This window comes from Petromyzon marinus, chromosome 39 (genome assembly GCF_048934315.1).
Source record: "Petromyzon marinus isolate PM22_M1 ecotype Great Lakes invasive population chromosome 39, UKy_Petmar_22M1.pri1.0, whole genome shotgun sequence".
Taxonomy (NCBI): Eukaryota; Metazoa; Chordata; class Hyperoartia; order Petromyzontiformes; family Petromyzontidae; genus Petromyzon; species Petromyzon marinus.
Window position 1 is genome coordinate 9,284,729 of NC_133705.1, and position 24,165 is coordinate 9,308,893.

General features: G+C 44.6%; 1 protein-coding gene across 1 annotated transcript in view; it reads right to left on the reverse strand.

Annotated features, from left to right (window-relative positions):
- NPHP4 (nephrocystin 4) overlaps nt 1–24,165 on the reverse strand; it is a 307,452-nt gene that overhangs the window by 241,498 nt on the left and 41,789 nt on the right. Inside the window, exons 2-3 of the mRNA XM_032968292.2 lie at nt 9,811–9,960; nt 2,555–2,754 (exon numbers count right to left, since the gene is read on the reverse strand). Of these exons, the coding sequence (XP_032824183.2) occupies nt 2,555–2,754; nt 9,811–9,960 (350 nt within the window). The remainder of the gene's footprint in view (nt 1–2,554; nt 2,755–9,810; nt 9,961–24,165) is intronic.

Consider the following 24,165-nt stretch of genomic DNA (forward strand, 5'->3'; position numbering starts at 1 on the left):
ACCACTGTGTTACTTCTCAGGAGGTGTGATGGACACAGTACGAGCCAAAACTTGATGATCGACCAGGCCTGCCTCCAAGTTTGCACCTCTCCGCACAAGTGACACTCGTGACTGAATCTCCCTCAGTTTGGCTCTCGCTTTCGTAAGCAAAAACCCAATAAAGTTGCCAGCAATAAAGAGAGTCCAAACCTATGTATGTTGAACGTCTTTCGCACCGTACATAGCCAACCGCGCTAATCAGAGGTACGGGGGAAGGACAACAATTCGTTTTCAATCTAGACGTAAAAGTGCATAGCTCCCCACTGGCTTCCGAATAGTATAGGAGGGGTAGTGGCATTGGCAGGTGTGATATGAGTTAAGTGATGACGTCACCCTGCTGCTCTATATAAAACCGGGAGCAAGCGAGGGCTTTACCATTCTGGCGAATTGCCCGATGATGCTGGATGTATTTACCAGCGAAACGTCGTACTCAAACTGTAAATGTTGTGGATTCACTCTTCAACACACCGGTGGGCTAAAGTAGTGAATTATTTGTCTTTTGTCAACGTGACACTTTTTTTTTTGCTGATTGGCCGTGTCGGGTGGTGGAGGGTTACGACACATTTATAAATAAACGCGATCTAACCCAAAAACCTTTATTATGAACAGGTGTGAACCTGACATGCACTCTATAGGAAGCACCGCATGGCTGATCAGACTTGTGGTGGGGGTGCAGTGAAGATCCAGCTGTCAACTTGGAGAGCACTCTTAACGGCACACATTGCCTCACTGGCTGCGTTCATGTCACTTTGCGGAGCCGTTTGCTGTTATTTTTCCTTTCAAAGTTAAAGCTGCATCTATCAAATGAGTGTTTGAATTTAATAGTGTGTTAACATAGCTTCCACGATCTGTTCCATACCGATTTTGCCGTCTGCCGTGCTCCCAAACGATTGCAAGTTTGCTCTCAAATTTCTGGATTCCAGTGAGCCAAGCAAGTCGGGATGTTTATAATGTGTCGGCAAAAAGCTTTGCTGGGAGCCCTGGTTGCAGAATTTAAAGTTTTAATCACCCTATGTGCTTCACATCGAGTCAGTCTCTGTGCGTTAATGAGGCCATGCTTTTAAAGAACGTGCCAGTTTTACACACTTTGAAATAATTAACATTCTTTCCTCCGTAATTCCACATTTGTGCATTATCCTTGCTGTGCGAGACCTTGGCATCACTTCAGTTTATTTTGATAATTGCATTTTATGTACCTCTGTTTAACCAAGGCTAAGAGAATATGGCTTCCATATCAATTTTGCAAAGCATATATGGATATTTATAATATTTTTGTTTGCAATTGAAAGCATTTTTTATTATGTATCTACTATTAATGAGGTAACCTTGAATGAGTCAATGACCAAATTCCCTATTCTTATAAATTATATATCTGGGTCTGTAAACACGACCCTAAATCAGATGCAGTACTTTAGTAAATAATACGGTATATATTTATACGATCGATTATTGTACTCGTGACAATGCAAACAATCATTCGTATTACAGATTAATGTTATGATCGTATGTGTTATGTTTATTTGGTTCACATATTCCCAAATAAAGACGGTCACCGCATCGCGTGCTTTCAGATGCGGTTCTGCGGCCGTCTGGAACGCTCTTTCTTCCAATATTAGGAAGCCACTGGAGCTCTGCACTTTTAAACTTAGATTGAAAACGAATTTCTTTGGAACTACATTTTTGTGATGAGCGCGGTTGGCTACGTACGGTGCGAAATACATTCAACATACATACATACATACAGAAACAATCGGATGGGGGAAAAAAAAAGATCCTCAGCACTGGATCAGAAACATTTTTACACTAATTAAATTTCGGCAGAGGAATCACACGGGCGGGGGCTACCCACCTCGCCTCGCCATCCCTGCGAGAAGATGGGAGGGGCGGCATCATCAAATTATGATCCCATTTCTGGGTACCCGGCATAGGGACGGAGCTCACACGTACCTCAACTTGAACGTGTCGGTGACCACCGTATCAACAAGCCACGCATTGGCCATAATCGACGCTGGAACCGATTCACGCCACTTGAACCGTGCCAATTAATTGAATCACAAGGGTGACGAATCATTCACCTGCCTAATATATAAAAAGTAAAAAAAATAAACGATCATTGCGATATACTGGGGGCTACCACTGCCACACGCACCGTCTTTATGGGGGTGGTGCTTCGTGTAGGATGACCGCCGATGCTGTGTTAAACAGCTCAGCGGACATCCGAGCGACCGCTGGGTTGCCAGGCAGAAGCCATCCCTTAGGGTACACGTCAGATGTAAAAGTTTCGGTTTAGTTTGAAGGTGTGGGGGGTCCACACGGTGGGAATTGCCCCAGGGCCCCTGCACCCCCCAGCGATGGACTGTCCTGAACTTAGAACTGAACTTCCTTCACACGGTACATAGCCAACCGGGCTGCTTACCAGGTCACCTAAATAAACACAACGCTGACATCATCATCATCATCGAATAAAAAACAAAAATCTGAAACGTCCGAAGATATACGGGGGGAGGGGACAAACCGTTTTGCCTGCTTGGCAGCGGCGGAGGTGTGTGTCTTGCCGCCCCGGGGGTCCTGTTCGCCCGTGAAGATCCGCAGGATGCCCCACCCGCATGACACATTGGGATTGGCGCGTTCGCTCCTCTGCTGCGGTGACAGGCACACCACCTCCAACACCAGCACGACGGCCGGGTGGCACAGCGATGTGTAGAAGTACACCGGCTGCGACGCACGAGTGGGTGTTGGGGCGATGGAGACAGGAAGGAGGTGAGGGGCAACGGGATAAGGTGGGAGGTTGTGCGGAACAATCGTTATGGAGAGATTGCGAAGGTAAAAAACAATGGCTTATTTGATTTCTTATTTTAAAGCAAGTTGAATGAGCATTTAAGAAAACAATGTTTAAAGAGTTATCCTCACAGTGTCCTTTTTGACGTGGAATAGTGTAAATCAATGCAATGCCAAACATTTTCGTCATGTTCTTAAAGTGGGTTGAACAATCTGGTTTTACATTGAGGGTTTAGTGATATTGTTTGCATTAAACTGGTTGCTTTCCTGTCAAGTAATGAGTGCTACTTTTAAATGTAGTATCTATAACACGAGGAATGAAAACATATTCTCTTTAAAAGTACGACAGACAAGCCCCACTGCATAAACATACACTCAACTAGCCTTTTGCCCGTCCAAGGACGGGTGTATTTCAGTAAATCTGAAACTTTCAAGAGAAAAGCAGACCATGAAGTGATATTAATTGCATCAATTCGTGTGCAATTTGTAAGGCCGTTGGTGACACAGACCTATTTCATTTAATGGTTATAATCCCTTGTTCATCATGACGTCCTTTTTACTTTGATGTCTCAACAGCGTTACGGAGATCACGTGACGTGAGGGTTCTGCCTTTGTAGTGAAGGTTGTGAGTTGACGCTGAAGAGGGGGGAGGAGGCGCCTCGCCCCATGTGGAGTGACGTCACCTGCTAATTAATATTAATGGCGGGGGGGGTATCTATTTGGAAGACGTCATCTCTTCATGATTATTGAGGGAGGCTGTTCGGTGTGGAGTGACGTCACCTGCTCATGTTTATTAATGAGGGGGGGTGCTACATGTGGAGTGACGTCACACGCTCATGATTATTCAAGAGGAGGGGGGATCCATGTGGAGGACATCACCTGTTCATGATTATTAATGAGTGGGGCTGGCCGACGTGGAGTGACGTCATGCGTGGGACAGACATTCTTGGCTCATTATAGTAGTAAATGATTATCGTATGCAGTTTATATTCAGTTAACGCAACCTACTGTCTTAACATTACAACACCCTTAGGCCTGTTAAGAACGTTAGGAAAGTCAAAACAGGTTTAACCAAGTTTGAATCACTAAAATTACCACGTACTACTGGCCTTCTACATTGTATTGTAAATAAGTTCAAATAAAGGGCCCAAGCACTATGCGCTCGGAATCTATTACACATCTTTGGAGGTGTCGCGAACCACAATGCAGTGTTGTTGTGTTGCCATCGGAGCAATGTTTGAACAAAAAAATCTAACTTAATGTCAACCGAACGAAGTGCCCCGGGCCCTTAGTAAGGCACACACCGCAATCCGTAGACAAAAAAAAATAGGTGCCCGAAGTACTAAAATTATTGTATCGAGCACTCTAAAGGAGACAGTGACTGGCCTGTGACAGTGTAAGACAACAATGTACAGGACAGCACTTCAGATGACCTGTTTAGACTCAAGGGACCCAACACACTCCAGCTGGCAGGCTGGCAGACAATACACAGTTGAAACTGCTCTTAAGCGCTTCTTAGGTCAATGGTCCCTTACCCAAAATAAACTGATTGACCGACTTATCTGCAGTCTAATTATCTATGACTATAATTTGTGCCCCCAGTTGCTTCACAGAAACGCCTATTGCTTTGCAGATGCATCATCCTATTATCTGCATGAGCATGTGGATAAGAGAGAATACCCAGAAGAGGATTCCCATTCAGGGGAAAACGCTATCCTTTCAACCGGCTTTTTTTTTCTTCTGAATAAGGCAAATTTATGAATTCATACCATGATCTGGCTTTCTCCACGGATAACAGCCACACAGAAGCAGTCTCAAAGAAGCGCTACGTTTGTCCTATTATCCATGTATTTTCAGACAAAAGATGAGTCGCCTAGAAGTGGCGGCACAATCATCCTATTATCTGCGTTTATCTCCGGGCAACCAATGCGATAGATGTCAGGAGTTATTTTTGTGGAAGGTGCAGATAATAGGATCCGCCAATAGCATTGATCGCAAATATCAACATGGGTTGCAGGGGGGGGGGGGGGGGCAGTGTATATCTGATCCCAGGCAGGAGCTTTCTCTCCCTAAAGCTTTTGAGCGGACGCATTGCCACAACTTAAAAAAAAAAAGTCCTCCTTTAAATGGTTCCATGTCCATGCGTTGCTCGGTAACCTAGTAAATAACATAAATGCATTTATTGCTTGCAAATGTACAGACATATTAGCAACGAGCAGCTGTCCTCTAAACTAGGGAGCTGGCCTCCAAACTAGGGAGATCATCGGCTCAATGTCCACGTTGGCACACACAGAACCAACGCTGCCATAAACTCAGGGTTTGAATTGGGCCAGCTGCCCACAATTAAACACAGTTCTCAAGTGCATCAAGGAGATGATCTCGCCCCAGTTAGCAAAGACTGCATGGTTCTCTGGCTTCCTCCCAGATAAAAAAAAATACAACATCAAAATGCAAAAAAAATATTCCTACAAGTTAATCAACTGGCATAACACACAGCAACATCGTTCCCTACTGCAAAATACTTGGCAGGACCCTCGTGAAAAAGACTGTTGAGACTCAGCGAGGCTTTCCTGGGTTAACAAAGGTAATCATGAATTGTGATTTTTCACTTAAATGTGGCAGAGTCCAGGTCAAAAGACTTAAATTTTCAGTTAAACGACATGCGAGCAAACAAAACACTGCTCACATGACGGCCGGTGTTGCATATGTAGTGTAATAGCGCCGGTTTGTGGATAGCAGCGGCAACTGTGGCGGACAGACAGCACACACGCCGGTGAGGGCGTGTTGGGGGTGCAGGCAGAGCAGAGGAACTAGGGTAAGGGTCTCGGAGGACCCCGTCTGGAAACCCCTGGAACCTGCTAGCGGGTTCGAGAAGGGAGGCGCGGTCGGGGCAGAGCCAGGCCACGCTGGGAGCATAAAAGGAGCCGAGAGCGTGGGCTCGAGGCTGCCAGTTCTGGGAGTGGACTCGTCTCATCGTCGCTGTCGTCTCGTCGCCGTCGTCGCTAACATCTCCGCTAGATATTGCGCTACGAAGGAGAGCAGTCGGCTATCTTAGTCAGCGCCGTCAGCGTTAGACGGCTCGTGTTGTGTACAGGCTAGGCTGAGCTACTGTGGAGAGTGTGCGGAGAAGACCATGAAAGTTGTTAATAAAGAAAGTTCCTCCGAGAAACTCTGTCTCTGAATCGTTGACGCTACACATGTAAGAAGGCCGTTCAATGAAGTGAAACAAATATTTATCAAACCTGTTCATTGACAGAGCAATGTGATGCTCTGCCAGAGTTCCCAGAGGAAGTTTTTTCATCGCTTTACATCACTCCCATAGCACAACTATAGGTTAATTGGTAACAGATTCATCCAGAGGACAAAAATTGGGATTTGGTACCACAGCTTTTACTGTTGCGACCCCCACTGTTTGGAATCCCCCCCATGTCCTCCTCACTCAATTTGATGAATTTACTGCTTGATGCCAACTACGGCCACATTTGCAACACCCTGCGAGTGTGATTTGCCAACTGTGAATTTGACGGTATTTTTCCTTTTTACTGCCGCTATTATTCGTATATATACTTTTGTTGTTCGTTTGTGTTAATGTACAATTGCTTCAATTATCCAGATATTTAACTTTCCCCTGCAAGTTCCACCATTGCCTAACCCAAAACTCGAGTCGGAGCGTCATAGCTCATTGGGTAATTTCCGGCTTAAATCAAAAGCGAAGGTCGATGTCGAAATTAAACAGTGAATGGGAGATAATGGAAGGCGACGTCTCGAACGATGAATGGTGGAGGTGAAGATTTAAGAGCGTGCCATGCCTACTGCTCCATCAGACGCAAGGGTGTTCATTTCAGAGGTGCAAGTGAAAGAACAGCTGCTATTAAAATCGCCGCTCTAGAGCATCTAAGTGCCAACACTAAGGGGCAGGGAGGAAGCTTACCACCAAACATGGAATCCCTTCACTACCTCTCCTCCAGTGGGCATTGCCTCCTAAGACCATTCATGAGGTCAATTAGGCACTTCTCCTCCCTTCACTTTTTCTCCTTCTCCTACAGGGGTATCAGAGCTTAGGAAAGCCACTCAGGGTTGTAGAGTTTATTGAAACATGCGGTTTAAGACAGGTTTCCATTGCACTGTAATCCGTAATGTGCGTTTGCGCTGGTAGGCAACCCCCTTTCATGCCCTGTGTGTTGTGTACCTGATATCGTCTTGTTGCTAAAATACTTTTGGGGGAAAAAAAAGAACAGCGCTATCATTCAATTACACGACCGACTGTACTTTGTGATATTTCCGCACTCGGCCATGGCAACGTTACACTGCACGGCGACTACAATGCGAAAATTACAACAGAAATACCTGACCATGCCCAATTAATGTAATCGTGTATTGTGCGTGTATTATTATTTTTCCCCCCTTCATTAGCATCGTATTCAAATTCTAAATCGGAAACTTTTAATGACCTTGCCATTCGTCTCCTATGGGCAACGGTTAAGAAAGAAAGCCATCACCACCAACGGTCCGACACTTTAGAATTCGTGACACCTTCGATTACAATTCTTGCATTTAGATGTGCAAGATACGGGCATATATGTTGCAGATGCAGCATACAAAGGCTTTTTTTTTAAAGACCTAATTAAACACTTCGATGCGCATGCAAAGATGCAATTAGAGCCCGCAGCGGAGCCTATAAACATGGCGAAAATAACATATTGATTAAACCATTACATTAAACCGTGTTAGGCACGGGAGTAGGCTTTGAATGCAAAAGCAAGAGTGTTTGGATATTACTCTCGGTATTGAACGAGCATAGCTCCGTTGAGACCTTCTGACGCTTCCACAAAAGAAAGAAAAACACTGCAGAGCACAATGAAACTCTTCGTCAGTGACGGCCGACGTTTGCATTCTTCCGACGTTCATCCGCCGCCGTACGACCGACAACGCTCGCGAGGGCGATCGTAGAGAGTGATGCGGCGGGGCAGGGTGAGGTTATGGCGAGCGCACTTAATGATGCCCCAGGCACGTCGATGCGCTGGTTAAGGAAAGCGAGCGTTGACTGCTGGCAAAAGCATCAAATGACCCAGGGGAGGGTAAGGCACAGCCACGGTTAATTAGAACAACTACAACCAAAAAAAGACTGCATCCAATGATAAAAAAACATGATGGTGCGATTACGCCCAAATTACCTCAATTCGATAAGGGTTGGAATGCGCCACTTTAAAAAGTACGAAAGGTACTCGACATAAATTCCTAAAATGTTTCTCTATCTCACCAAGCTCTTGTACCAACGAGCAGAAAGTACACAGTACCAAAGGTAATCGTTTTTTGCAGGGCAGCGTGGAATATTTCTCCCACTAATTTAACAGATTTAAATAAGCCACCTTATTTTGGCTTATTAAATGATGGAGTGCGTTCACTGGAAATCTAAGAATCGCAAATATTTTAGCTTATTAAGTTTGGCTACTTAAAATACAGACCTCATTAAATAAAGGCGATGTATAATAAGCTTCTAGTTTCATGCAACTCCACGGCACAGCGTAAGCAAATAAAATAATGAATACATCGGTTACCATGAAATAACCACCGCATTGTGCATACGCCTTCTGAATACAATTTAGCTCACATTGCAAGCCACCTGTTACAGGTGATTGGGCGATTCTGTGTTGGCAGTGGCTTTAAAACAAAGGCCATTGCATGAAAACGTCGCCTCTGAAATGTTTATGTTTCTCTTTTATGGCCACAGTGTAATTGACGAATGTGTTAAGGCTTTCTGCTGCAGGTGGCTCGCACACGACATCACCATGTGAGACACCCTTGGCTCTTACACGGGAGCAAATGGCAACCGCCAAGTTCATTAAATGTTTATGAGCGTAGGCTGACAAATTATTTATTTCGTTATTTAAACAGATGTACCGTCAATGTTGAATTCCAAGGAATATTAGTATAATTTTTCCTCATCAAATTTTTTCTCATTCTAAATCGGATCAGTTAGCGATTTAATGTTTTGGCAGTTCTAAGAAGCAGTCTGGAGCATTGAATTGACATTAAAAATTATAGCAGCAAGCTAGCAGCAAAACATACTCGGGGTACAAGAAAATGCATTTGCCGAAGATGAAGCCTCAAGACTGAATCTCAATGTTTCTCAGTCCCACATTTACGAATAACAACATGAAGATACAACTGTGTGTACGGAATGCATATGTACACCTTCGCAATATGCCTTTAGCCTTGGAAGTTATTTAATTTGACACTTCATCATCATCATCATCATCCCCCAACTAACGATATAGGCCATGGCGAACAGCTGCCAGGGCTGCAACCGAGAGACAAAGTTCTTTTAGCACTGGTTTTGTCTCCAAGTTGCGGGAAAAATTTGCTTCACCGCCCCGACTCGACATTTGTAAAAAAAAAAAAAAGCTTAATAGCTCATCGGATTTCTCCAAGAAAAATATTCCGATTAATTATTCTGGTTTCATATAGTGCGAGTCCCGAATAGCAAAGCAACTTGATACTAACGTTTGTTTCATTTTGTAATAAAAAGGGGTTCGGAATTGGTGCAGTCTTTTCTGCACTGCGCAAGTGATGTGATCCAGTTATGAGCCACCCTTCAACCCACACTGACCAGCGTGGAGTATGGTCAAACATGTGCCATAACAGGCCTGGCGAGACCTTCATCCATTGGTTGATAAAGGGTACATTTAGAAAAATGATAACTAATAAGAGCCATGCGTTGGCACTAGCTGCTTAAGTCAAACCAAAACACATTATTGCGACACACACATTTGATACGGCCAATGCTGTATGATACCCCATAAAACCACAACAAAGCCTAAATATTCAAAGCATGCTACGTCACCGAAGGCAGGCTTTATGCAGCGAGTACAAACATATAATTCATTCACATCCAGAGGATACGTTTACGAATTTTCTATCGAGTAAAAATCAATTAAGCTTCAATCAGATCTTGGCTGCCGCCAGCTTCAGCCTTGACATGCGCCGACGTACCGCGTTGAAGGACACGGAGCGCGACTTGCCGGGGCTGCCGCCGTCGGTGGCCGCTGCCCTCGGCCGGCTCATCCACGTGCACCCAAAGAATTTACGGAACACCAGGTCAAAGAAGGTGAGGCGCAGCTGGTACCGCAGGTCCGGCGACGCCTGCGCAAATGGGACCAAAGCAAAAGCAGCAAGTCACGCGGCATCTCCAACGACCTAATTTTGCATCAATTCATTGCATCGCACTCCCATTTGAAAATTTCCAAGCGGAACCCTGTGAACTCAGTTTGTTTCCAGGCCGTGGGTTGGAATGAGTGGCGAGTGATAACTAAAACTGGTCCCAGGCATCTCGCCACTGAGGTGGCACAGTGGCGAGATGTTAACAACCTCGCGGGGTATAAAGGATCTCATGGGTTTGATGCAGACCCTGACGCCTGTATATTTGGAGTTTGCACATTCTCCCCATGGCCGCGTGGATTTTTTTTCTCCGGGTCCTCCGGTTTTCCCCTCCACATTTATAAACATGTGTTTAGAATATTTGACTGGTATAAATCACTTCGTTGACCTTTCATTTGTGCCCAGGTCGCTTCTGCAAAAGAGCTATATAGCTCAGTGGGCCTTACCTGGTAAAATAATAAATAGTTTATAGTTTATTTATAATTCTACATATCCGCATCTACCAGCATAATTGCCACGGCATGAGGAAGGCTTCATCCAGTGGTGGATTGACAAGGGCTGTAATTTATTATTTATAATCAATATTATTATTATTTTGTAAATGCCAATAACAGCAGGTCTAACGGGTCATAAGGTCTGTAAAAGTGATTCAAAATGTGTCCACACGCTTCAGTTTGTCTTCTTGGGTCATCGAAAAATCAATAGGCCAATGTTATATTCGTGGTTCTTTCGGTAAAGTCACGTAGAAGGGAAAAAATAAAATAACAAAAATATAAAACAATAAAATTCTCTTCTACGTGACTTTACCGAAAGAACCAACAATATGAATCCCTGCAGTCTCGAAAGCTTTAAAACAAAAGGCCAATGTTACATTGGAAATATCCACAATTCTTCCAAGCTGTGTTATGCTAGGGAAGGCTGTCTGGAATTGGTGACCGAATAAAGAAAAATAAATGCAGCATATGCAGTGAATGTATTGGACATCCATGTGTGTGTTACACAAAGGAGAATGGATAAAACAAAATCTGAGACCTTATTAATGCCGACGTACAAGTTGTAGTAGTTCCAGCTTATCAGGAATGTAGCGAGTTGGAAAAGGGCACATGGTAATTTGCATTTGACGCTCCAACATTGGCATTTCTAAAATAATCAGCAAGTACAGGAATACCCAGAACACATTTTCTGTCCTCAAATGCATAAATATAGAGCTTTACATGTTTTGGTCCATATGTATTTGACACCAAATATTACGGAAACTTTCAAGCCAAAATAGTTTTTGGACTTCACACAATCTCCCGAGCGTGAAGTTTCCTAGAGCTTGCACATCGTTAACATGGATAGACTTAACCACACTCACTCAATCAGCTCTCTGGTAAATAGCTGAAAATGAAGTTTCCATAGAGTATCTTCATCAATCAACATTCCTTCACTTAACATGAACGATTACTTTAGATATGTATTATTACTCTCCTTTAATTGCTGTTGATAAATGTTGCCTTCATATTTAAAGCGGAGTGTCACACGTCTTTTTAACTTTTATAATGGTTCTTTAGAACTGCTCTTTGTATTTAGTTTGTTGTCCTTCACCCGAACCTCCAATTATCAAAGTTGGCTATGTACATGTGGTGCAAAAGAAGTTCAACATGCACATATACATCTGGCATTTAATTTCACGCTTTCGAGTATATTTTACAGAACTGACTGTACATACGCTTAAGAGTTCGTGCGGTCACGTAAGGATTGAGTGGTGTGGGGGGGGGCAAAGAAGGTGGAAGAAGGGGGGATAGGGGATTAGAGGGAAATCATTGGCACGAAAGAGGAGAGGGTATGGGGGGAGGGCGTGGGGCTCTGGAGAAGAAGAGGCTGGTTATCATCAACTGTGTTCATACGCTACAGGTTGGAGTTGCTGGAACAATATAGTTCCCTTGGCAGGATGATCGTGTGTGGACTCCCTTTCACACACATACACACACATGCATGTGGGCCTGAATAGCCAGCCTAGTTACAACCAGCTTCAGAGAAACAGATGCAAGTGATATGGTAATTTGAGCTTGTGTTTTCTGAACAGGTTCATTGGGACCTGGGGAGTGCTGGCTAATGTGAGTCACACCTATGCTCTCTGAAGTTGAACACCATCTGATATAGAACACTTAAAAAGTAGAGGGGCTCATTTGTTAGACAGTAACTTGAATATACTCAAAAGCAAAGAGTTCAAAGTTGAAACTTGGATAAGGTTAATTAAAAATTGTATTCTCATAGCTTCAGCAATCGGAGACTACTATCAAGTCATAATACAATCGGAATACTGTATAGTTGGCACTGAAGGCAATTGAAAACCTTGACATTTCAATTGGTTAGTCTTTGTTTGAAAAACTATTCAGAATCTGAATTTTTATTTATCCTGGAGAAATCTGATGAGCTACGAAGCTCTTTTTCACAGATGTCCGCAGATAGCTGTTGCCAATGCGAGGACAACAATTGCAATGTATAAAGCATCTAAATACACTTTCAAGATGCTTTAGAAAGAAAAGAAAAAAAAGACATTCGTGTAGAACGGGATTGCGGTGGTGGGGAAGGGGGAGAGAGGAGAGGACAACACTGTAGCACAGCCTGTGAACAAAGCAACAAGGGCCCACCCAGCACCAACTACACCAACGAGCCACAGCTAGGGCAGCCAGGGAAGCCAGTGCAGCCAGGGCATTCCCGGCAGCCAGGGCAGCACAACAAGATAATGGGAAATTTAACACGTAGGCATTAACACCTAATATTAGAACTCGCGACTGATTTTTGGGTCAGATCGTGTGAGTAAAACCCTCCCGGCACAACCGATTAAATAAACAGTAACTGCAAGAAGAACATCGAAGGGAACTGTGAAGTTCACGTTGTTGCTCACAACAATTGTGAACTTCTCACAATTATTGTGAACTTCTCCCCAACACTCCAGTGGCACGTTTGTTTACGTGACGACGTTATTGATCGGCTGTATCGGGTAGAGAAAGGTTTACGACGCACATTTTACTTAAACTATCCGACCCCAAAAAATATATATATACATTACAACACAATGGTAAGTTCCAATAGTATGAGATGAGGTTGGCAACAGAGTTTCACGGCATTCCTTGCAAGTGACAGACGAGTACTGGAAGCGAGAAACCGCTATTAACCGCAATCGTGAGGTATTGTGTTCAAATTTGCAGACGAGACCCGAAAGCATCTCCACGTGTTAAACGGTCTGACCATATCACCGACGCGCACACCCGCGTACAAAGCGTCCCAGGTCTGACCATGTCACCGACGCGCACACCCGCGCACACCCGCGTACAAAGCGTCCCAGGTGTACCTGCTGCATCCCATGCGGTAGCTTAATTCCCTGCAGGTCGCCGAAAGCGATGCGACACACCGAACACCCGCCGCCAAACATGAGCTGGCTCCTGGACGTCGGCGGGGGCACCGGCCTCCTCTGCGAGCTGGTCCGTACAAACCTCCTCAGCCACGGCCCTTGCGTGGCCCCTGCCGCCAAAGCGCCCTCCTCATCCTCATCGGAGGCCCGAGCGAGGCGCAAGCGGGCGAGCGAGCGGCCGCTGGCGCCCGCCGAGAACGCCGTGAACAACGCCTCGTCCATGCCCGCATGGGCTCTTGTTGCGGCCGCCGCGAAGGAGCCAAGGCTATCGAAGAGAACCGATCGCGCTGACGCGGTTGCTTCCGAATGCGTAGGGGTCAAGTCCAGAGTTCTTCTTTATGAACAATACGATCGAGTTTGGATCTATTTGGCGTCGAAATACAACCGCTACCTCGCACCGCCAATTGTCTCCGTCGATCCCCTAGACTCCGGTGTCCGATGCCTCACTTCGTCGCTAGCTCCGAGTTCTTCTTCTGTTAAGTCCGCAGTTGCTTTCGATAAAAAATAACGCGGCAAAACATTTGGCTGTTACCGCAAAGGCGTGTGCACCGTTTTTAAAGTTCTTGCAAGACAGTTCACAACGTTTCCTGTCACGTATGGCCAGAGACGCTAGCAACATCAACCTTACTCGTAAAGTAGTTACACACGCGCACAAGAGTAACAGCGGCCGTCCCACAAAGTCAACAAAACTTGCTCCACTTCACACGTTCATTGCAAAACCGCAGCCGGCCACTTGAAAGGAGACGCTGGCTATACTGCCAGCGGCTAAAGTTTCCTTGGCTGCAAAGTGCCCTAACAGCTGCAAGCAACAACAGGATTTTAAATCGCCAAGGATGTAGGACAGTAATTCCGTGCTAAATCCGCGTCGGTATTAGCGAGATTCCGGACAGGCCCCCCCCCCTCCCCTTAAGCCACTCCACCCATGTGACAGGGCAAACATAAACAAGACGCCACTGCCAGCGTCAAGCACAGACGCGCATGCGTAGGCCCTTTCAAACGCGGCTCAGTGGCCCAATGTCACCTATTTGAAATGTCAGGGTGGAGAAAAAGGGTCTCTCGTGTTACATGACCTGACGAAACCTTAAGGAGGAAGGTGAAGTTACATCCACAGGCTTTAAATGCGCTCAGCGATTGCGGAAGTTTGCAGAGCTTACTTTCTTTTTCAGCTGGTGATAATGGTTAAAAAAATGGATGTTCAAATTAATCAAAGGAAGAAAAGTGCGTGTTACGATGTGCAAGTAAATGCGAATGCATTAGTGCCGCCTATAAAGTTTAAAATGTCCCATCCGTTTGAAATTACATTCTTGTTTTTTTTTAGTAAGTAAAACTCAGTTTTATACAGCCCAAATTATACGAGGCCTCACAGCGCTTGACAACAAAATCTCAGTAAAAAAAAATTAATATTAAAACCAACAGTAAAACAAACATACACAGACGGATATGCAAGAGAAAATAAATGTGTTTTCAGACGGGCCTTAAGAAGTTGAGTGTCCCTCACAGACTAGGGCAAAGCATTCCAGAAATTAGAAGCAGGAACTGTGAATATTCTTGGTTCTTTCGGTAAAGTCACGTAGAAGGGAAACAATAAAATAAAAGAAATATATTTTTTATTACATTTTTATTATTTAATAAAAATATATTTTTATTATTTTGTTTCCCTTCTACGTGACTTTACTGAAAGAACCAAGAATATGAATTCCTGCAGTGTCGAAAGCTTTAAATCAAAATGGAACTGTGAATTAGTGCCGGCTATCACGTTTAAAATTTTATTGTGTTATTTTATTATTTTATTCTCATTCTACGTGACCTTACCGAAAGAACCAAAGAAGATGGAACTGTGAAGTTAACGTTATACACAATGCTAGCTAATGAGCATTACAGCATTACTTCAGGTGAAAGCAGGCTGTGATAAATAAAAACGCGTTACCATTTCAGAAACGTAATATACAGTAAAAGGTGAAATGTTGCGGGGAAAGGATTTCTCTTGAACATGCTGATGATCAACAAAGTGGCATTACACAAATTATTGCAAGCCACGATTGAAAAAAATATACTTTTTAAAGCTTTCGTGACTGCAGGGATTCACATTATTGGTTCTTTCGGTAAAGTCACGTCGAAGGGAAATAATGAAATAATAACATAATAAAAAATATAAAACAATAAAACTCTCACGACGTTTCGATTGCAACACAAGCAATCATCATCAGGTGTGAAAACCACAGCATGATTTTTTTTATGATTGCTTATGTTGCAATCGAAACGTCGTGAAAATGTTGTTTTATTTGTATTATTTTATTCGTTCCTTCTACGTGACTTTACCGAAAGAACCAAGAATATGGACACACTACCGTGTTACAAAGGCTTTGAAACCGTACGCCACACTGCATTATGCGTGCACTTTTCAAATTAAAAAAACAGACGCAATATATAAGCACCGGCGTTGTCTCCGCTTTTATATATTTAAATAAAAACCCCTCGAGGTTATATCAAGGCCTACAGAACTGCACCTGGATATCGCATCTTTTTTTTACCGTATTCATGAATTATTCACTCTGGAAGCTAGGGCTTACAAAATAAATAAATAAATATTACAAAAAAAAAGCATCGCCACTTAAAATCCACACACGACGCTTGTTTTTTTTTTAACGGACTGCGCTGGCAGTAGAACACTTAAAGTGGTCACCATGACTACGCAACAACTCGAAGATGATTTATTGCGCTCGTGAGAGGCCTGCATTCTTTTATGTTATGAACTATTTATTTGGGCCATTAACGGGGGGGGGGGCAGGGGGAAAGAGGTCGTTGGGAAACAGAAGCGCAACAAACCAGGGCTTTGAGCAACGCATCGAGAGCTTTGGCCGAATCAGGCGCTTGGAAGCGAGAAAGGGGATGGTGTGTGTGGGAGCGCCTTTGATGTCAAACGTAACACATTGGTGCAGACTGCGGATTGCCGACAAGCCTAAACTAGGGGCCGTCCATAAATGACGTCACGCACCAAAGGGGCGGGGTCAGACATTTGTGACGATGCGTGACGAGGGGGAGGGGTTTGAGAAATGTGACGTCACATCAAAATGCGCAACTTTAAATAAATATTGACAACGCGTTCTAAATTTTGATTTAAAGCTTTCGTGACTGCAGGGATTCATATTCTTGGTTCTTTCGGTAAAGTCACGTAGAAGGGAAACAATAAAATAATAAAAAATATATATAAAACAATAAAATTCTCACTACGTTTCGACTGCAACACAAGCAATCATCAGCAGGTGTGAAAACCACAAGAAAATTTGAAAAAAGTGGCGGTTTTTTTAACGTTAGCACCACGGAGAGCGATTTGGCAGTTATTCAGATGGACGAGTCCATATATGGTCGGAAAAGTGGAGGGGGGAGACGAAAAATAATGGATGGGGTCTGAAAGCCACCTTAAGTGTGATCAATCAATTAAGACCCCAAATGGTTTATCAAATCCTTCCAATGATTGCTAAGCCAGAATCCATCTTCTCGGTTGAAATTGTCTCTGTGTTTGTATATGTGGATAGCCTCATGAACGAATCTCTCATGGTAGCCAGATGGCTTGCAAAGAACCTCTGTCTTGGAGAAGTCAATGTCATGTGAACCTACTGAATTATAAGTGATCTGTCACGGCCGAGGTGTTGGTCCTACCGTGTTTCAGGTCTGCTTTGTGTTCACGAATGCGGTCCGAGACATGTCGTTTGGTTTCTCCAATGTAACTACTACCACAGAGGCAACTTCGTTTGTAGACGCCAGGGTACTGTATGTCCGGAATCACATCTTTTACAGACGGAACCAGATCACGGATTTTATGTAATGTGTTGAATCGTACCTGGATCTTGTGTTTATTCAAGATTTTGGAGATCTTTTTTTGGTGATCCCCGCAATGTAGGGTAAAGTGATGGTTTTTAAAGGCTCTTCAAGAGGGTCCTTCATGGTTGGAGTGATAGCTTTGCAGATTGTGTAGTCAGAATAACCATTAGCCTTAAGAGCTTGGTGTATGTGCTTGAGTTCACTGGCTATGTGTTCCTGGTCGGATATGCATTGTTCTACTTAATTAAATAGACTTTTTAATCAATGTTTTCTCCTACAACATCAGAGTGCAGCACCACATTAAATACGCACTACAATGACAATAGTTTAAAGCGAATTGAAGCATTTTTTTTTTGGGGGGGGGGGGGAGGCAGAGCTTTGTGACGTCTTATTTGAGGGAGGGTCTGACTTTTTGTGACGCCGTGTGACGATGGAGGGGGGGGGGGTCAAAAAATCGTCCAAAATCGCGTGACGTCATTTATGGACGGCCCTCGAGGCGGGCAGGTTTACTAAAACCGTGGCGTATGATTCGAGCAGTGGCGTTTGATTGACTAATAAAACTGATCAAATGAACGTTTCTCTGCGGGGGGGGGGAGCGGAAAGTTCATTAATTTAATCAAGCACCGCTTCTCACCACTAAATGACAGTGTCGCATAAAATTAACATTTTGCATGCTCCCTGCGGCATCTATTTCGAGGTGTGGTAGAACAGAGCTTCGGGAAAGACACGAAACACAGTGAGGGAAAAAAGTATTTGATCCCCTGCTGATTTTGTACGTTTTCCCACTGACAATGAAATTATCAGTCTATAATTTTAATGGTAGGTTTATTTGAACAGTGAGAAACAGAATAACAACAAAATCCAGAAAAACGCATGTCAAATATGTTATAAATTGATTTGCATTTTAATGAGGGAAATAAGTATTTGACCCCTCTGCAAAACATGACTTAGTACTTGGTGGCAAAACCCTTGTTGGCAATCACGGAGGTCAGACGTTTATTGTAGTTGGCCACCAGGTTTGCACACATCTCAGGAGGGATTTTGTCCCACTCCTCTTTGCAGATCTTCTCCAAGTCATTAAGGTTTCGATGCTGACGTTTGGCAACTCGAACCTTCAGCTTCCTCCACAGATTTTCTAAGGGATTAAGGTCTGGAGACTGGCTAGGCCACTCCAGGATCTTAATGTGCTTCTTCGTGAGCCACTCCTTTGTTGCCTTGGCCGTGTGTTTTGGGTCATTGTCATGCTGGAATACTCATCCACGACCCATTTTCAATGCCCTGGTTGAGGGAAGGAGGTTCTCACCCAAGATTTGACGGTACACGGTGTTGTATATGAGCCTTTTCCAAAATTGATATTAACAATAATATTTGCCATTATATATATCATATTTTTTTTTAACAAACGAAACAAAATAATTAATAAAACCCGTAAGCCAGGCACACAAAAAAACCAGGTGTCGGCCATAAACAGGCTATTAATAAATAAAGAAATAATAAAACTCTCGAGGCGAGGATGTTAGCAGCTATCTGCGAAGATCTCCAGATGAACAAGAGTTTGATGTGCCCTAAGGGAGGTCAAGCAGAGGGAAGCCCTCCCGCAAGCCAGAAATGAGGACGCCCACGGGTTAAACTATTTTTTTAAACAACGGTTCAAATTTAAAATGCAATAACAAGAATGAGCTAAAGTTAGCGGTCATCGCGCTCACTCCAATCAAGACCAGGCCACCAGATACATCAGTGAATTATTATCCAATAATTAATTCGCTATCAAATGATTTTCACCTTTAATACTTTTACTGTTAAAACAAAGCTTGGAGACAAAATACCGAGTCACATCAAAGGTTATCGAGAAGGAATGAGGCGAACGGGCAAACTTACGAAAGAGTTTAAACAATATCCCAAGCAACCCCGACCATCTTTGTCTCTCTCACAGCGCGGAGAAGCAGGAATTACACCTTCTCACAAGGGGCCATCTGGAAAAGCCAGCCGTGTTTGATGAGGAGACACACCCCACCCCACACACGGCAACCAGACAAACAAGTTTTAAAGAAATTGCAAAATAACATTAACAATAATGTGTTAACCTTAAACGATATTCCATTATAGAACCTTACAGAACCAAGGGATATGGATTCCAACAATCTGGAAACGGACCTCTTAAACTCAGGATGAAAATTATTTTTCTTTTTAATAATTCCATCATAACATTTCGAACCTCGGTAAACCGAGAGGTGTCGGGAGGACGTAGTTACAAACACGAGTCGTGGCGAACATGGGACCAAATGGTATTTGAGAAATATAAGTCGAAAGTATAAAGAGATAGGTGCTCCCGACCACCTTTGTCTCTCCCGAAGAGCGCGAGAGAGGAATTTCACGCCAGGGCAAACAGATCGTTATCGCAGGAGCCATCTGTACACACACACACACGAACTCACACACACAGACCCCGCCCCCCCCTTTTCCACTGCGCAGAGAGAATTGTCTTTGAATATAACGGTCAGCCGCATTTTCAAAAGTCAGTGAAGTTAAGTCAAGAGTCAAGACAGATCAGCGAGTCAAGACGTCCACAGGACGAGCAGTCGCATGGAGCGGCTGGCTCCGAGCCTCGCTGAGTAGCGAGGATCGCTGAGTCGCGATGTATCAACAAAAGTGAGTCATACAGCAGTGGAGAGAAACTGCTGTCAGCGAACCAGCACGGGCGCGTTCGCGCATCTTCAAGGAGAAAGAGCGTGGCCAGCAACGCCAAGCAAGAGCGTGCAGCAGCTCAGCCAGCAGTGGAGAGAAACTGCTGTCAGCGAACCAACACGGGCGCGTTCGCGCATCTTCAAGGAGAAAGAGCGCGGCCAGCAACGGCAAGCAAGAGCGTGCAGCAGCTCAGCCAGCAGTGGAGAGAAACTGCTGTCAGCGAACCAGCACGGGCGCGTTCGCGCATCTTCAAGGAGAAAGAGCGTGGCCAGCAACGCCAAGCAAGAGCGTGCAGCAGCTCAGCCAGCAGTGGAGAGAAACTGCTGTCAGCGAACCAGCACGGGCGCGTTCGCGCATCTTCAAGGAGAAAGAGCGTGGCCAGCAACGCCAAGCAAGAGCGTGCAGCAGCTCAGCCAGCAGTGGAGAGAAACTGCTGTCAGCGAACCAACACGGGCGCGTTCGCGCATCTTCAAGGAGAAAGAGCGCGGCCAGCAACGGCAAGGAAGAGCGTGCAGCAGCTCAGCCAGCAGTGGAGAGAAACTGCTGTCAGCGAACCAGCACGGGCGCGTTCGCGCATCTTCAAGGAGAAAGAGCGCGGCCAGCAACGCCAAGCAAGAGCGTGCAGCAGCTCAGCCAGCAGTGGAGAGAAACTGCTATCAGCGAATCAGCACGGGCGCGTTCGCGCATCTTCAAGGAGAGGGAGCGCGCCACCAGCGTGCCATCAGCACCAGCACCAGCGCGTGCCAACAGCGCGCCACCAGCGTGCCACCAGCATCAGCACCAGCGCGTGCCAACAGCGTGCCACCAGCGTGCTACAGTGCGCAACTTCGCGTCACCAGGGCTGAGAGGGCAGCGGTCCTGCACTCAACACCCATCGGCGCGACGACGGCGAGCGTCGTGCTGACTCATCCAGCCAGCGGTGGACAGAAACTGGCAGTCGTTCGTATGCCCCCCCACACTCTCCCCCCTCCTCACTCCCCCACCGCTACACAACGAACAAACAATTTTTTTTGACAAGGAAATCAACCTAGGCGTTTGCTCAACGCAAGAAATCAACAACCCTCCCATTAAACATACAAGACTCATGATAACTGCGTCAACTATTAGCTGATAACGAAAAACATCGCCACCCATTGAGTTACGTTGATGAGGCAATCAGAATTATTTCAGTCGAACGCTTTAATTGCATAATCGTTGATGAATCAATGAACGAACATCGCCGTGGTACTGTGCTGACGATTTCAAGCATAATAATTTCGCATATCAGAATGTGTTAAGGATTGGATACGAATCAAAGACCGAGTGCCGTGTTGTGTAATCATTCAAGAATACGAGTTCGCATATTATAAGGTTAAGGTTTTGATAGAATAGTTCGCATGTTTTTAATCTCTCTCTCAACAACCGATCGATTGCGTTACGCGTCGGGAATTAACCACAGGTGCCGCTATCGAGGTGAAACAACGTAATCGTGATGGTATCATGTTCACGCTGAGTTGAAATTCCAAAATCCCGAGATTGAGTTTTCATATTATCCAAAAATTAAAGTTAGCTAGAAAATAAAATTGAGTAAAGCATAAGGTTTGTGTGTGATTCTTCCTGAAATTCTGCATAACATTGTTCTGCGTATGAGATCTGAATCCTGGGGACCTATCATAAGCACACTATCACCACACATAATCCATAACACACATAATTCGTAATGTTCAATCGAGAGTAATCGTATCCTTATCGATAATACGGAATTAAAGAGCAGAGTCGAATCGACTCTCTCTCATTCACGCTCACAACGCCTGCGTCACTGCATACGATTAATTGCGTCATTCCAATTCATAACACAATCCTAGTCACCGAGGCTCGACCTGATAATCCATAACGACCTGCATTATCCTAACCACGCCCACTCGCATAAATTAATACGATTATCTCTCGAATCAGCATAATTTATGCGCATAATTACACCAATTAACATAATTTAGGATAAATTATGCAAATCTCAAATTTCATTTAATTTTCATTATTTTCATCAATTTTCATAACACCTATATATACAACATATTGGGCGCGTCGTCCGGGATCTCTCGCAGACAGTTTATGCTTGAATTAAGGAACAAATCACTGTTGTATTAACCAAGGTTTTATGATCTAACGTTACCCTGTGACTGTAACGGGTGTAAAGCAAACAAAAAAACGCACTCTGAAGGGAAATTCCAGAGTAGCAGGGTATAACAAAGACAATTGAAGCAAGATTATTTGCTCGAGTCAAACTGACCACATTCTGTGATACAAGTGTTTTTATACGTGCTCTGAAAGGAATACCAGAGTCACATGAGTCGAACTGATGCATTCTGGATACAACTGTTTTGATATGCACTCTGAAGTGAAATTCCAGAGATGCTCGTATTAAGAGTATTTTTTGAGTGGATTGCGGGATATTGGGAACTTGTACCAAAAAGGTCAGGCCGATCTGCTACAGAGCAAACAAATCAGGGAGACACATGGAAGGGGAGCTGTATTGATGACATTGGGACACTGCTTAAGAACTGGATAAAATGGGAGAAAAGCGAACACGATGTAAAAACATCAGGAATAACTACGCTGAACTCAGACCCTCTCGCACAGACAGACAAACAGAGATTATGGGAGGAGGAAAATTTCGGAAAAGAAACAGGTGGGACTGATAACCCCGAAGTCAGAGTGAGACAGAATATTAAAACTAAATCACCAGGAGATTCTGTACTAATAACGCGAGAAAGGGCGGAGCCGAAGCTCCGAGGCAACTCTCCAGGAAAACGCGCACCACGCACAGACGGCCGACACAAACATCGCGACAGGCACGACGCACCAGACAAATATAAATCAAACACCCCACAAAAACCACTTAAGTATGAGCCATGGGACAAACATGAGTCACCGAGCAAAGTTGACCCACGTTACAGGCGCAAAATACACTACAAAAATCATGTTAAGCAACGCCACCGTGATGTTAATGACTCATCCGAATCTGACTCGGATGACGATGATCAACTTTCCGAATACTCGTTCAGTAGTAACACTCTGAAATTGATGGACAAAGCTCTCGTCAGAATTCCCTATTTTGATCCACACAATAAGAACAGGGACATTCACACTCACATCGCAACGGTAGAAGCAGAAGCAATGATCAGGGGTCTGAGGAAAACGGATGAAAAAGCGAGTTTGCTGAAACGCAGCTTGCATGGACAGTCCATATCATGGGTAAAGTCGCTACCATACGAGGTTCGGAACGATTTTAAAAAGCTGAGCCTGGCAGTGATTCGGAAGTTTGGAGAATATCTAACACTGTCTGAGGGATTTAACGCTGCAAAATCTATGACCCAGTGTGCAGACGAGGATCCTCGGGATTACCTCATGCGATTTAAAAGAGCGTACTATGCGGGCGATGTGGATCAGTATCACGAAGGTGACAAAATGTTCAAAATTATGTTTTTTGGATCTTTGAGTCCAGAGATTACAGAAATTGTGGGAATGGTCTTGAGTCCAGAGACAGCCTCCTTAGACCACATAATGGATCGGGCACACATGGCTTGGCTGTACCGGGCTAAAAACAATGATTTCACAGCACACAGTGAACGGGACAAGGCAACCAGCCTATCAGAGGAAAAGAAAAAACATGTGAGGCATTTGATGCACGCAGGCCCACAGTGCAGAAAACAAAAAGCACCCACGGATTACCAACATAATTACATACACGGGTGGTCAAATAACAATTACACGAGACAATGGCACACGGACCAGGAGCCATCGCAGCATGCAGGGACGCGTATTTGCGAGAATCGCAATGCGTGGAGACCACGAGCAAAGTCAGACCAGTGCCCAATTCCACGGCACACAGACCGAGAGCGTTCGCAGCGTGCAGAGACGCGTATTTGCGACAATCGCCACGGGTGGAAACAAAGAGCAGGACCATATCTTCACCCAATGCAGCGGCACACAGCCGGCCAAAATTACCCACACAGATGGCGAGATAACAATTACGGTCGACAGTGGCACATAGAGAATGGGCGGCCACGACACACAAAGACACATAATCGCGAGAATCACGGCGCGTATAGGCCAAGAGCAGAATCACGCCGATTCCCCATTCCACGATACACAAGGGGCACACATGGCTTGGCTGTAACCAAGAGGGTGACATGGGCACGTGATAAATCGCTCACACTGGTTGAGAGGAAAATGACAGGGAAAGAGGTGTCCGCTGATCTGAAAAAAAAATCACAGCCCTTGGAAAAAATCAAGCAGGCTGG